At 43.4% G+C, this 16,184-nt stretch overlaps 1 protein-coding gene and 1 pseudogene across 1 annotated transcript in view; one reads left to right on the top strand and one right to left on the bottom strand.

Annotated features, from left to right (window-relative positions):
* The first annotated feature begins 1,752 nt into the window (after positions 1 to 1,752).
* Positions 1,753 to 2,248, top strand: LOC102856486 (annotated as a pseudogene).
* A 919-nt stretch (positions 2,249 to 3,167) lies between these two features.
* Positions 3,168 to 16,184, bottom strand: part of SLC6A4 (solute carrier family 6 (neurotransmitter transporter), member 4) — a 29,036-nt gene continuing 16,019 nt past the window's right edge. Inside the window, exons 11-13 of the mRNA XM_006890990.1 lie at positions 13,397 to 13,497; positions 6,854 to 7,021; positions 3,168 to 3,384 (exon numbers count right to left, since the gene is read on the bottom strand). Of these exons, the coding sequence (XP_006891052.1) occupies positions 3,313 to 3,384; positions 6,854 to 7,021; positions 13,397 to 13,497 (341 nt within the window). The 3' untranslated portion in view covers positions 3,168 to 3,312. The remainder of the gene's footprint in view (positions 3,385 to 6,853; positions 7,022 to 13,396; positions 13,498 to 16,184) is intronic.

The following is a 16,184-nucleotide window of genomic DNA, read 5'->3' on the forward strand; positions in this document are numbered from 1 at the left end:
CCACGGGAATCAAGTCCACTTGGCCAACTGACTGGAAGAGATCTATATTTGTTCCTATTCCAAAGAAAGGTGATCCGTCAGAGTGTGGAAATTATCGAACAATATCATTGATTTCACATGCAAGCAAGATTCTGCTGAAGATTATCCAAAAATGACTGGAACAACACATCAACAGAGAACTGCCAGAAGTGCCATCTCGTTTTAGAAGGGGTCGTGGTACTAGGAATATTGTAGCTAATGTTAGATGTATCTTGGCTGAAAGCAGGGAATACCAGAGGAATGTCTACATGTGTTTCATTGATTATGCAAAGGCGTTTGACTGTGTGGATCACAATAAACTGGCTGACTCAGAGAAGAATGGGAATCCCAGAACACTTGATCATGCTAATGAGAAACCTATTCTCAGACCAGGAGGCAGTCGTCAGAACAGAGCAAGGAAGCACTGCATGATTCAAAATTGGGAAGGGTGTATGCCAGGGGTCTCCATACCTTTTCAGTCTTTATGCAGAACAGATTATCCAGGAGGCTGGGCTCTATGAGGAGAAATGTAGCATCAGGATTGGAGGAAGACTCATCAACAATCTGCATTATGCAGATGATGCAACCCTGATTGTTGAAACTGTGGAGGACCTGAAACACTTGCTGTGGAAGGTCAGGGACTGCAGTCTTCAGTATGAACTGAGACTCATCATCAAGAAAACAAAGATTCTCACCACTGGGCCGATTGGCAGCATCAGGATGGATGGTGAAGAGATTGTGACTGTTCACAGCTTTAGTTTGCTCGGCTCCACAATCAACACTCTTGTCACCAGCAGCCAGGAAATTAAAAGACAGATTGCGATGGGAAAGTCTAGGGTTAGAGACGTCTCTAAAGGACTGAAGAGCAAAGATGTCAGTTTGGAGACTAAAGTGCTCCTGAAACATGGTCTTTGCAATCACCTGCTATGCATCAGGGAGCTGGACAATGACTAGGGATGATAGAAGGAGAATTGAGCTGAGGTGCTGGGGAAGAGTATTGAATATACCATGGACTGCTAAAAGAATGAACAGGTTTGTCCTGGAGAGGGTAAAGCCAGGCTGCTCCTTGGAGTCAAGGATTCTGAAGCTTTGTCTGATACACTTTGGACATTTTGCAAGGAGGAACCGGTCCGTGGAGAGGGACATCATACTGGGGAGGGTGGAAGGACAGCGCAAGAGAGGAAGACTCTTGATGAGATGGATCGATTTAGTGACCGGGGTAATGGTGTCAGAGACAATGAGATTGGCACAGGTCAGAGCAGAGTTTAGGACTGTTGTACACCGGGTCGCTATGAGTCACAGGCAACTTGACGGCACATAACAACAACAACACGAAGCAAAGTACATGATATGAAATGATCAAGCTGAGTCACTTGCATTAGACAAAGGTTAAACCAGATGGCCAATAAGACACTGAAGGTGTATGTGTTGACATTCAGCCAGATTTGTCAGTGAATGTTTAGCAAAGACAAACAGGAGGATGGCACAGGAGTGCAGCAAACGCTAATGGTCAGTTCATAAAGGAAGATGTATGGGCCAAAGTATAAAGGAGAAGGTGGCAGAATGTCTTATAATAATTGTACCTTTCAATAAAACACACCACTCTTTATAGCTGCGGTGATGACTGAGCTAGGTTGGTGGGCATGCGCGGAGCTCTGGCTGGGCCTTCACATGCCACCCTGGCCTCCGCACTCCTGATGCTTTATGAGTGCTGAGCCTTTCCCAGCCAGGACAATGGTGGCATATTTCCTGGGCCAGAGAGTGCTTCAGAATTCCTGGGCCCTCATGTTCACCACATTCTGGCAATGGTACTCAAATTCGTTCAGTAAACATGGCTTGATGGAAGACATAGTACACTATGAGGTTACCCCTGACCAGAAACGTCTGTCCAGAAGATTCCTGACCAAGACCAGTGGATGCCCTGTGGGGCTGAACCATTATTTTCCACGATGTCTTTCACTTGGTGTACATCCTGGAGGACGCTATTGTGGACCCACAGAATCAGACCGTGACTACTTTCACCTGGAACATCAACCATGCCTGGCTGATGGTGGAGGGAGCACTCTAGTTGTGTGAACTCTAATAACTGAAGCTGGACGGAAATCCACCGAGATGCCTGGCTCTCAAGATTGTTTGCTGTTTCCAGAGCTGTCCAGACACTTGGTCTGGCTCTGTCCAGGCACTTGGTCTGGCTCGGTTTAAAAGCAACATGGCCGAGACCAAGGCTTAGCTGGGAATTCATTCATTTAAATACATTTCTGCCAAGCTATAAGATGTAGGCCCCTTTAAGACACTTGTTCAAACAACTCAGGTGCCCAAGGCCAAGGCCAAGGAGACAACACTGGTATCTACAGAGAAGGCCTACAGCCTAGTCAGCAAGGCAGCCACCAGAAAACAGCAGCAGCAGCCTCAACACCAACAGTTTGTGTCACTGTCATAGACCCTGCACAATAGCCCAACTACCACCACCACCACCACAGCACAGCGGACAAGCCAGTTCCAACCCCCTCCCCAGTGTGCTTTCCTATTAAAAATCAACATGAAAAAGAAAACAACAAATAACAACATACAATACACATTTCAGTGTGTGGCATTTGTTAATATTTTTTAAAAATCACAGGCAATCATATAATTTTTGATGGGCCCATAGAACCAGAATAGAGAGAAGAATACACTGAGACAGCAGCATACACAGACACGCAAGTTCACACATACACATATTTTTCAGTTTAGCTGCTTCTATCATCCATTCCTGACTCTACAGCAGCACACGGTGAAGAGGGTTCTGGAACACTCTAGAGAATTCCATGCTGTCAGAAAAGACATGGCGAGCACTTGGCACCCGTTTTCTCCTGTGTCAGCTGTGCATTCACACGCACTGAAACCTCTACAAGCAAACAGATGTCACACACCGAGGATCACACTGAGAACGATACAGGAGACGTTTACAGTACAAACTTGACTCTACTCCTAAACCTAACAGATGGCAGGGCACTTGTCATCACCTCTCACACACCCTGTGACAGAGCCAAAATGAGCCTGTTCTGCTGTATCACAGATAGAGTCCAACGTGGCAACACGGCCAGGAGATTTCACGGAAAGAAGAGGCTGGAAGCCATTAGGAGTCTGGGCCCCGTGGTCTTTGGGGTCTGCGTCTCTGTAAAGGAGACCCTTCCGTTGTCAGGTTTAGCTGGAAACTCATTCACTTTGAGGGGAGAAGTCGAGGTGTGACAAGGTCAGATGTAAGGGGGAGAGGCTGGTGGGGAGCCATCTTCCTCTCAATGAAGTGTGTTTTCACACAGCATTCAAACGGATGCCACAGGGAATCTCTGTTGGCGTTTCTGGAGTGATACTTTTAATAATGCGCTGTGGGGAAGAAAACATGATGTTAGGAACAGCTTCGTAATTTGATAGGATTGCAAAAACTTTCACATTAATAAAAAAAGCAATGGTATTTCATAGTAAATTGGAATAGTCCTGTTGGCTTTCCCAATTTATCCTTTCCCAAAGACAGTTAAAAATTATAGGTTCCTTTTTAAAGGGATATATGATTAGGTATTATTGTCAAGACAGGAGTCCAGAACAAATGCTGCATAGTGGAGTGGACTTGCGGGGAGGTATTGTATAACAATGAAGGCATTTTTCTTTTACTTTTCAAAGAGACGAGTGAACTGGGGGGAGGGGTGGGCAGGGAGAAAAGTGCAACAATGAATGAATGGAAATCCGAAGTCTGTAAACTTTCATTAAAATGAATAATAATTAAAAAATATGAAAAAAATTATAGGTTCAAGAACAACACGCATCTATAAACTAATTAGAAAAACCACTGTGTCCCTAATGGAAGAGAATGAGCTTTCACTGGCCACTGCTGAATGAGACATGTCTTGGAAGGACTAGGGATAGGCAGAGGCGTCAAAAAACCACACTGAACGTGGGGAGCAGAGTGTGTGCTGGGCTTCAGTTCCTCACCTCAGCAGGACTCCCGACACCCTGCACACACGCCAGAACCACAGTGTACAGTGCCATCCCACCCGGCGAGGGCCAGGACATTCCTAATTTAATGAATTTCCTGGCAAGCGAGTACTGGTTAGTTGGCACAAGAGTACATGTACCTAACTACATCATGACATTTTAAAAGGTGTGGTCAGAAAAGTCCTCAATCCTTTTTTTCTCCCTAATGTCATTATTTTTTGTGTGTACCGTCAAATCAGATCTGACAGGTACAGGAGGAGATTGTTCCTCCTTCTCCAGCAGAGTATCTGGTGGATTCGAACCGTGCACCTCTGAGATTGCAGTGCAGCTTCTTGCCACTAGGCCACCAGAGCTTGAAAAGTTCTCAATTCTATAACCGTCTCCTGCCAATACAGCAGTCATCACTGGGAAAAGCCTGAGAACTTCTTCAGAAAGAGCAGGAACACAGAGGTGCTTTAAGACAAGTGTGAAATATGCTTGGGTTTGCGTCTGAAGTGTCAACCGCCTTTGAAAATCTAAGTGTCAGGGTGACACGAAGCGGCTCACTCAGGGATATGAAAACGGAAAACCAGCAGCCCCACAGATGCTTAGAAAAATCTTTATTGAATTACTTAGCAAAACCATATGGCAAGGAGGCAGAATTGGACCTGAAAGCCTATTTTGATTAGCTGGTTGTAGGCTCATCTCGGCTACTCGTCCTTTTTATTTCAGATGGAAAAAAAACATGTGGCCTCCTCCAACCTCTTCTATTGTCTGGTTCTAGCATTCATTCTACTTTAAAGATCAGGGCCAATGAATGGAATTCAGGATGTTCCCTTCTCACAGCTAGTGAAATGTAGAATTAGAATGTAAAATTTTCTGTGTAGAATTTTCAAATGTATAATGTACAATTTTCTAATTATATCCCTTTGTCACTCATGACCTTATTATTTAAGCACCAAAATCACACATGAGAAATCCATTGTTGCTGATGTTGTTATGCACCATCAAGTCGGAACTGATACGTAGCTGACCTGCTAAAGAGGGAGTTAAAAGTGGCTGCTATGCCCATCAGGTTCCAGGATGCACCACGTTATTAGAAAGCAAAGATTGTGGGATAAAAGTTGGCAGTTTCCTGCTGGTGCAATTTATAGTCTTGGAAACCCAATGGAGGGAAGGAAGCTATGAGTCTCAACCAAGAGTGGCAGTGAGTAAGTAAGTTTATCCTCATAAGTGAATGCAGAACCCAAACCTGATTAAACAGAAATATGCCTCGTTCATTAGGAAGTAAACACACAGATCACTCTACTGGTCTCAAGTGGAGTCATGGGGTACAGACACAGAAGGAGGCACTGACGTGTATGTATGGTGGGGACAAGACCAACAATGTACGACCTAGAGTAGGTCATTCAACTTCTGTCCCCTTGTCTGCATATCCTCTTCTGGGGCTCTTCTAGTGCCTCACTCCCAACATTTAAGGCCCATTTTTGTTTTTCTTATTTTGTCAATTTTCTAGTCACCATGCTATTCTTACTCTTCAAATTTCAGGCTCTGGCCCTCTGCCAGGTGATGACCAGCTACAATCCAAAAAGTATATTCATGAACACTTGCAGACTAGAGGCAGCTTCCAGCCCCTGTGTCTCTTGGTGCTGAGTCCTAAGAAGTTTGCAACAGTGACCTCCTCCGTGACACATTCAGGCTGCAGGTGTGTAGAATTATCCTCTAGACTACACTGGGAAGTGTGAGCTTACTTCACAAACTCCCACCTTTGCATGTGGTGAGAGCCCAAAAGAATCAAGAAATTTACCGTTTCCTTTAGGTTTTTTTTTCTTTGAAAATATCGCCAGACCAACATTTCCTACTAGGCCGCCCTCTTTTCACTGATAGGATATTAGATATTACAGACTGTAAAGGAATATAATTTCATAAGTAAACTTTAAAAGAAAATTGCTATTTGCATGAAAGTTTACAAAGCACACTGGTTTTTATTCAACCATTCATACACATTTTATTTTAAACCTCTACTTACAATGAGGCTCTGTCTGACATACTTTGGACATGTTGTAAGGGGGACCGGTCCTTGGAGAGGGACATCATGCTTGGTAGGGTGGAGGGACAGCACAGGCGGGGAAAGCCCTCTACGAGGTGGATTGATTCCGTGACTGGGGTAATCGGGATAGGTGTGTTGGAGACAGTGCGATTGGCACAGGACAGAGCAGAGTTTAGGGCTGTTGTACACAGGGTCGCTATGAGTCGCAAGCGACTTGACGGCACATAACAACAACAACAACACTTACAATACCTATAGTGTAATTGCATGCACTCTTTCTACTTCTTCCTCATCGTCCTCATTTCCCTGAATCCATCTTTTCTGCCTTCTAAGCTTTACCCTTGGGCCAGTCCTACCCTTTTGACCTTACAGAGTTGGCTAATCTAAGTAGTGAGTACTTCTCTGTTGTTACTGGTCACTTTGTAGGCCTATCTATCTATTATTTGACTGAAAGTCGAGTCATGGGGAATGAGTTTTGCTCCAGGTTCAAAGGATGACTTAGAGCCATGGTCTCAGGGATTTCACTCATCTCTATTAGGCCAGTAAGGCTGAACTTTTTAATATTTGTTGTTGTTGTTGTCTAGTCTCATTTCCCCCATTCTGTCCCGAGTCATCTACTGTGATCCCTTTTAGAATGACTCATGGTGGTAGTCGGGTGCTGAGTTCTTCAGACTCAGGATGACGGCATTTAAGGTTCAGAGGGTTCATTACGGACTTAAGTCTCAACTAGCCGAAAGGTTGATTGATTAAGAACAGGAAAATCCTTCCCTCCACCCTAAAAAAAATTACCATTACCAGTCTGAAAACACATATACACAAAACACTAGTACCTACCTCCTTAAAGGTCCCTGGAGTGGTGATCAGTCGATAAATGATATATGCAGGAATGCAGATGAATGACGAGGTTCCTATGCAGTAACCTAAGATGACACTCCAGTGGGGGTAATTATATTGGAAAAGTCGTAGCTCTGGGGGGCTCATCAAAAAACTGCAAATGATGAACTAAAAAAGAAATTTCCAAGAAACATTTAAAATCTTGGCAAAATCCATGTAGATAGAGGCAGTTCTAATTCCAAGAACACCAAATGCTAGAGTTAAGATACTTCCAAGACATTTCCAAAAGGTGATATATCCTAGCTTGAACTCTGACACACAGGACACACAAAAGGCACCAATTTCTGTCCCTAAGTGTTCAGAGAGTCGCTGATGAGTCGTACTCATATGACTCAGTGGCATCTAACAACAACAAGAATCTGCAGCAGTCACACAGGCAGCTGCTTGTCACACATTTCCCCCCCATCTGCCCATCTCAGCTCCTGCTAGGCCTCAGAATGTCAGGTAGGGATGTTACAGCACCCCCTTCAGTTCAGTCCTCGGGAAAGGAGAAGAGATTGGCAGCCGCTGGACACCACCTTGTCAAGCAGGGGAGTCCTGGCCAGTCCTGTCATCACTGGCTGCCTCTGAGCTGATTCCTACCTATGTTGACCCCACGTGTGCAAAGCAGGAAGTTCCATACGGTTTTCAAGCCTGTGACATTTTGGAAACAGATCGCCAGTTTGAAAGTCCCTGAGTGGATTTGAACCATCAAGTAATCCTGAGTGCTTAACCACTTGCACTACTCAAGGAAACACCTGACAGTCTAGGGTCTCGTCTTCCTCGCTGCTTTGGGTCATTTTCTCCTGTGTTTCTCAGCTGTGATGGTTCTGGGTCAGCTGGAAAGCAACTTGTGTCCAGGAGCGATAAGATTCTCATGACTTGAAAGGGACTGAGGCCCCTGGGTATGTATGTGTTCTTTCATCGTGAGCTCTGCATGAAGCTCCACAGCCAGGGGACTCAACAGGGAGCTCTGTCCTGCGGTGTCTCAACAAAGAATGACGACAGACCCACAGGTGCGCATAATGAAATAAATTATGGAGGCAGAAACAACTTTTTACATGAAAATCCCAGCCAAGAAAAATTCCATGGTGTGCTCCCAAGATCCATTGTAAGGTGGGGTGGGGTTTTTTGTTTGTTTGTTTTTTAAATTTCATTTGACTTCTAGAGAAGCTTATCCGTTTTTGCCTAGTAACCTCTGTGCCTAAATGGTTATTGCTCTTAATTTAATTTTATTTTATTATTTTGTAGTCATAAAGAAGACTGTAATGTAAATTATTTGTATGGTTAAATACCTATTTATATCTTCTTTCTCCCACCCTCTAGCCTTCAGGTAATAAAGTGGAAAATTGTTAAACACATATCCATCTTCTGAGCAGTGTTATGTTACATCAAGGAGGGAGCTTTTAAAATAGGAGCCCAGCCAATCGAAAACCCTCCTTCCCTACTTACTCTCCTCACCACCAGACCCAGTTATAAAGGAAGCTAATTTTGGAACAGGGCGAGAGAGGGTTTGGTGAGAAGCCATCCGTGCTGCGACTTGTCTCATCTTGACGTCAGGTGTGTAGGAGCCAGCTCAGCTCCAAGAGGGCTCAAGCTCTTGGCACGGCCAGTTAACTGTTGCTCTGGAAACTTCTGGCCTGTCCCAGCCTCTCCTTACTCATGTATACGATATTTTCTTTCTTTTGTGATTTGGCTTCAGTGAAAACAGGATATTTTTAGTAAGCTACTCACTGTTTACCTAAAGCAGCCTTAAAAAGCCCAAAGCAAGGGATCTGTGAAGTAAACCAGGACCAGAAGACAGATTGGCTTCTTCTTAATTGGGCATTTGAACCCTTGCCTTGAGAGGAGGTGAGTATAAGAGGGCATCATGGGAATTATGAGTAACATGTATCTGAGTCCAAGTTTGTGTATGGGTTTTGTTGGGAGAGAAACCCATTGACTGGGCATCCAAGTGCTCACCCAGGCTGCCAGACCATCTGAAATCACAGAAATGAAAACACCCCAAGTCTCAGGCCCAGGGCTAGTGTGAGGCTCCCAACTCGACTGCGTAAATTAAGGGGGCACCAAAAATTCCATACTCGGGATGAACCATATTTTAATGCACTCTTTCAAAAAGACAGGGTCTGATAGATTTGGTTTAGGATGAGAGAGTGAGGTAAGTTCAAGGTCTGATCCTGTATTTACTTAACATTTTGATATCTTGCCCATCATAGACTTTTATTATGCATATTTAAAAATATATTTCATTAAATATCTATCCTTCATCTTGCTTGTTCAGTGTTTTAAGCATCTCCTTAAAATTTAGACCCGAGTCTGCTCACTCAATCATTTCCTCACTCTGTGACGAAAACCAGAATGGAAAAAAATGTTCTTCCCTCAGAGAGTTAGCCCTATGTCTCTTCTTTCCCTTGAGAAAATGTAGGAGAGATTAAGCAGATTATGGAGAAGCACTAGTAATAAAAGAAACTGAATAATCTCTTCTGTAAAGACTTCTACTAATGGTGGGCAAGGTTATTATATAGACTCTCATAATTAAAAATTCCCAGTGAAAAAATATTAAAAGCCCCAAAATCATTTACCTAAAAGCAACAAGTGACAAAGTAATAAGTAAATTTATAAACCAGAGTCTAAGAGACATCTGGCTTCGAGCCAATGTGTGGGACTCATTGGGCCCTAAGAAGACTTGAAGCTTGGGACAAACTTGGCATTTTGTACCAGAAGCTTTGAGGGTCCACGGTAATGGAAGTCAGGGAGGGACAATGGGGCAGAGAGAGACACATGAAGCCACAGAGGTAAGGAGGTGTAAATTACCATCTAGAAATTATCATCCAGATGTGTGGATGGTCCAAAAAACTAAATGGCTACTACCCAAGAACTCCAAAACACAGAATGCAAAAAAGATCATTTTGAAAGAGGGAAAGGCCAGTTATGCCCAAAGCCAAGCTATCCTAAGACGAAATGGGATGGCCTCGTTCTAAATAAACTGGGAATGACTGAAGGAACGGTCCAATAAATCTTCTGACTCTAAATCAAACCAAGCTGTTGCTACTGATCGATGCTGACTCGTGATGACCCTATGGATGTCGGATTAGAACTGTTTGCAATAGTGGATTTTTGTGAAGTAGATCTCTGGGTCATTTATCCAAAATGCCTCTGAGTGAACATGAATTGCCAACTTTTCAATTGTTGTTCTTGTTATGTGCCATTGAGTTGATTGTGAGTCCTAGTGACCCTGTGGACAGCAGATCTGGACCCTGTCCTATCCTGTGCCAGCCTCACCATCTCTGACACTCTTGAGCCCATTGTTACAGTCACGGTATCAGCCCGTCTTATTAAGGATCTTCCTCTCTTACAATGATCATCCACTTTCCGAAGCATGATGTCCTCCTCCAAGGACTAGCCTCCTTCTAAGAACATGCTCAAAGTTTGTGAGGCAAAGTTTCACCCTTCTTGCTTCCAAAAAGCACTCTGGTTTCACTTTCTCCAGGACAGAGCTATTTGTTTTCTTGACAGTCCATGAGATACTCAGTATTCTTCTCCAGTATCATAGCTCAAAGACATCAATTCTTCTATTGTTATTCTTGGTCATTGTCCAAGTTTCAACTGCATAGCAAGCAATTGAGAAAACTGTGGATTGCATCAAACACACTTTAGTCTTTAAACTGACATCATTGCTCTTCAATACACTGGAGAGATCTCTGACAGCATATCTTCCCAGTGTGACTCATCTTTTGATTTCTTGACTGCTAGTACCAAGGATGTTGACTGTAGCTACAACCAAAATGAAATCATTGACAACTTCAATCTTTTCTCCATCTATCATGATGCTGCCTGTTGGTAGTCAAATATATTGAAATATTTACACCATGGAGCCCAAAAGACCAAAACAAATCCATTGCTGTTGAGTCCATTTCCACGCATAATGACCCTATAGGACTGAGTAGACCTGCTTCATGGCGTTTCCAAGACTGTCAATTTTTAAGTAAGCAGGTTGACTCATCTTATTCTTGTAGTGTGGCTAGTGGATTTGAATTGCCAACCTTGAGGATAACAGACTAAATTTTTAGCCACTATGTCAACAGTGCCCTTTAAAGGATCAAAAAGCTTCCAAAATGAAGTTATGCATAAAGGAAAATCTCTGTGGAAGTACACAGAGTCAGTTCACCTCTGGACGCCTCAGACTACACCTGATGCATTAGCAGAGCATTTATCCACTTGTCTCAGAAGAGACCAAGAGGGACCGAGGGGCGTATTCAGAAGGAGGAGTGAGTATGGAGCACTCCTGGGGATGGATGGTCCTTGGAACTGAACTCTCACACCCATGTCCTCTGGAAATCAGTGGCTTCTACATAAGAAAAGGAATGAAGGAATGCAAAATTACAAATACAAAATTATTATGACCCTTTCCAGGAGCACTGGTGGCTTACTGGTAAGAAGTTGTGGTGTCAACCCTAAGGCACACAGTTCAAATCCACCAGCTGCTCTGTAGGAGACAGATGAGTACTCTCCTCCCATGTGATTTAAAGCCTCTGAAAACCTGCTGGAGGGTCAACTATGGCTCGGTTCAGACTCAGTAATACATAACAACAGTAAAAATAACACGACCCTTTCCAGAGCTCCCTGATCTAAAATAGCTCTTCTTTGTTGTGTCACCTTGGACCCTTAACTTTTCTGTCTCTCTTTCCTCATAGGATTGTTGTGAGTCAGAGCAATGGGTGTAAGTGCTGAATAAAGGGTCCTTTATCACTAACACTGAGCAGGGGAGTGAGGTGATACACTGACTGAAGCCCAGATGCGGTGTTAGAGGTCAGAATAGAGGTTAACCTTGGGCTTGGGGGAGTGGGAGTGGGCACATGAGACACTCCTGAGAGTCATGGTGTTTTCCCTCCTTAATACGAGTCTGATTACATAAAGGAGCCCTTCAGTGGTGCAATCAACACCCATGGCTACTAACCGAAAGGCTGGAGGTTCGAGTCCACCCAGGGTGCCTTGGAAGGAAAGTCCAGGCATCTATTTCTAAAAATCCAGCCACTGAAAACCCAGTGAAGCACAGTTCTGCCCTGACACATGTGATGCCACCATGAGTCAGAACCAATTTCTCAGCAGCTGGTGGTGGCAGTTACAAAGTGTGCTTCTGTGAATATGTGTGGTGGATGGATCACTTTTCAATGGACTATTTTTGTGCTTGTGGTCCTCAAGAGGATTAATAGTTTGTTAATAAAGCAAATAACGTTCATCGCAGCCCTATGGGGTTGTTGTTGTTAGGTGCCATTGTTGTGAGTATGACTCATAGTGACAACAGATCTGAACTCTATCATATATTGTGACATCTTCATCATCTCTGATTTATTTGTTCCCATTTCTGCAGACACTGTGTCAATTCATTTTGTTAAGGATCTTCTTCTTCTCTTTTGCTGACCCTCCACCTTTCTCAGCATGATAACCCCTTCCAAGGAACATCCTATCCTAACTCCAAATATGTGAGAGGAAATTTCTCCATCATTGCCTCTAATGAGCATGCTGGCTGCACTTTTTCCAAGACATACCTGTTTATTTTTTTTGGTAGTCCATGATATAGTCAGTTAAAGGGGTGGGGCTATGCAAATAAGGTGTAACAATGCTAAGAAGAAGATTGGTCAGATTTGTCAGCATGTTAGGCTTTAAATGAGTCATTCCAGAGGCAGAAAGAGAGGCCTTTACTGCAACTAAGAAAGAGCTGGGAGTGGAGTGTGTCCTTTGAACCAAGAGTCCTTAAACTGAGAGCCTTGTGGACCATATGACAGAAAGAGAGAGAGAAAGCTGTAACATTGAGAAGCACTTGGAGAGAAACAGCAGCAGAACCAGGAGACTGGTGTGAACCGTGTGTGAGGCATCCCAGACACACAAGGGGGCTAAAGTGGGTGGGCCAACTGATGAAACGAGAGCTGAACACCTCTCAGCAGTTTCCCGAAGGACTAGATTGTCCCTAGTTACTTGTCAACAGAATTAAGCTTGAAAACCCAGAGTGAGAGAGCTGAGTGCCTTTGGGCAAAGGTCTCCTAGTGAAGACAGGCATCTCTGGGTTCTTATGAGTGGAGCTTGAGAGCATTTAACACTTTCTTGAGCAAGGCAGAGGGTGAGCTGATCTAAGAGGCCAAGGGGCTGAGAGGCCTCTGATCAAGGAGAGGACTACATTCAGGTACAACTGAGAAGCTATCCTGATGGAACAACAGGTATCCTGAGTCATTCTTGATCCCAAGTCATAAGCTGTTATTTCCCTAATAAACCTTGTAAGTTTTGTGAATTCTGTATGGCCATTGCAACATGTTATCAAGGAGTAGAGGGTACCATGAGAGGGACAGCTGGTGTTAGAATTTATGACACAAAGTTAAAGAAAGAAAGTGAAATGTCTCTGTGCAATCTTTTATACAATATGTCACACTTAAATAAAATTTATTTTTATAGATATTTGAGGGTAAGTCTTTACACAGGGTGAGAAAGAGAAGGGCAGTGGCAACTCACCAGGAGAAACAGAGGGCTGATGGCTACCCAGCAGATCCTCCAAAACCATCCAGGGCTGAAGCCAAGCATTTCCTTCACGTCACTGCAGAACTGAGTGATACCTGAATCACCAGATAGAGAAAGAAATTGACTGAGAGAGGACATGGACTGTCCCTCTTCCCCTGCCCATCATGGTCCAGGCCACTGAGATCAGCATTGAGAATGAAATGGAGGAAGGGAGCTGGAATTCCTGCCCTGTCAATGGCAGTGGGACTTGATAGTGGAACTGGACAACTTGTCACAAGATTGCATTTTCATAGCAAGCAAAGCTTTATTTCTGAATAAAGTAGGGCTGGCCTGAAGTCTTCTCCTATTCTACATTTCTAAGACTTCAGCATATATTTATACACATATTTTATCTATATATTTTTAATATTAAAAAGAAACAACCCCTCAAACTTATTGTCTTCAAGAACCAACTCAGGGCTTACTCTCCATTGGATTTCCAAGGATATAAAGCACAAGGGAAGAAACACTCTTCTTTCTCCTGATTAGCCACTTGTGGATTCAAATCGTCAGAGAGGCATGGCCTTGGGGTTAGCAGCACAATGCTTTATACAAGCTATACCACCAGAGGTCTCTATTTTTATATTTATATATTTCATTTCATTGTTATTCTAGAAAACAAAGCTGGGTTTTTGTCAATAGTGAACCAGCCCAACAGAGATAATATACAGGAAAGTGTCAGAGGAACCAACACTTTAACCACAATATTGCTTATTCATACACCAGACCAAGATCAAGATTCTTCTATAAAAAGCAACTGGCACGGAAGTGAGAGCCGGGGGCTACGGGGGGTGGGGAGAAAGGAGAAGAGAAAGGAAGAGTTTCCTGTGGGTGCTTCCCCAAGATGCAGCCATTCACATGCTTTGAGCTCACACTTGCTGAAAAAAAATGGGGAGGAGTTCTCTTAAAAAAAATAAGTAACAATGAAAGAATTTTTATCTTTTCCTTTTCAAAATGAAAAGCTAATTTGGAGGGAGAGGTAGACAGGGAGAAAAGTGCAACAATGAATGAATGGAAATCCAAAGTCTCTGTAAACTTTGATGAAAATAAATTTAAAATTAAAAAATAAGTAACAGAAAATAAAAAGTAGTATATAACCACAATGTGGACCCATGCGTAACTCAAAATGTGGACCCACCCTTAGATTATGCAGAAGGACTGCCATGCTTTATTGTGGAAGCTAGGAAAGTCAATCCATTTTTAGAATGAGACAATACATGTGATTTTGTTTAGCCTGTTGATTTTAAAGATGAAATAAGTTCTCTCTGAATTTTATTTTATTTCAGTTGTTGCATCAACTCCATCCCCGCCCAGGGGCTCTGGGCCCCCTGCCCATGGTTGGGATCTGCCCATGGTTGGGATATGTGTCAGGGGCATGTGAGTGGATGCCAACTCAAAGTAACCCTGCAGGCAAGAGGAGAACTGCCCACTGAGTCCAAGGCATAAATCTTTTTAATTTTTATTGTTGTTGTGTACCGTAGAATTGGATCTAACTGGCACAGGAGGAGATTGCCCCTCCTTCTTTAGCAGAGCATCTGGTGGATTCAAACCATGTGCCTTCGGCATTGCAGCACAGCTTCTCACCACTAGGCCACCAGAGCTCCCTCAAGGTGTAAATCTTAAGAAAACAGACTGTCCCTTTTCTCTCCCGCAGGACAGCCAGTAGGTTCAAACCATTGATCTGACAGTTAGCAGCTAAGCCCTTTAACCACTGGACCACTAGAGTTCCTTATCCAGAATCAGAGGGAATAATAAATCTGCCCTTTCTTCCAAGCAGGTGATGCAAATAGAACAATTCCTGCCTCTTCCCTAGAATGTAAGCTCCTTAACTCTTTCTTGGGACTCTGGAGGGAGCTCTTGAATGTAAAATTTAATTTGGGGTTACCTACAAAACCATAGGCTCTCTGGTGGCTTAAGGGTAGGAAGTTACACTGCCAACCTGAAGACAGGCAGTTCAAATCCACAGAAGAAAGATAGGCAATGTCCTCCTGTATGATTTACAGCCTTGGAAAAATCCACGGGAGGGTCAGCTATAAATCACTTCTGACTTGATGGCATAAAACAACATATATAACCATGCAGGGGTTCTGGTGGCATCGTCTGTAAAGAGTTGCTCTCCTAATTCAAAAGTAGAGCCTCTATTTGTTCAAATCCACTAGTGGCTCCTGAGGAGAAAGATGGACAATCTCTTTCTATGCAGTTTATAGTGTTAGAAACCCAGTAGTGGATCAGCTCTGAGCAGACTCCATTCAACTCGATACCAATGATTACAGTGTCATAGGTTAAGTGTTGGGCTGCTAACTGAAAGATTGGCAGTTTGAACCCACCAACCACTCAACAAAAGAAAGATTCAATAATATCTTCTTATTAAAATTTACAACTTTGAAAGCCCAATAGAGGGTCGCCACAAGTCAGAATTGATTACATGCTAGTGGATTTGACTTTGACTTTATGTAGTGTATCATCACGGGTCACTCTGGTGGTCTAGTGGAAAGGAATTGCACTGCCAACCCAAAGACGGGTGGTTCAAATTCATTAGCTGCTCCAAGGGAGAATGATGGGCAATCTCTTCCTATAAGATTTACTGCCTCTAAAATCTGGAGATGGAGGATCAGCTCTGGGTCTGTTTCAGCTTAATGGCACATAACAACAAAGTCCACTCTGAAAATGCATTCATCACACACTATCTCTTTGTTCTCCATCTGGTTCTTCGAACCAGTCATTCTCTTCACAGCACTCACCA

Source organism: Elephantulus edwardii, unplaced genomic scaffold (assembly GCF_000299155.1).
Source record: "Elephantulus edwardii isolate Elephantulus edwardi_28Jun2011 unplaced genomic scaffold, EleEdw1.0 scaffold00094, whole genome shotgun sequence".
In the NCBI taxonomy this organism is placed as follows: Eukaryota; Metazoa; Chordata; class Mammalia; order Macroscelidea; family Macroscelididae; genus Elephantulus; species Elephantulus edwardii.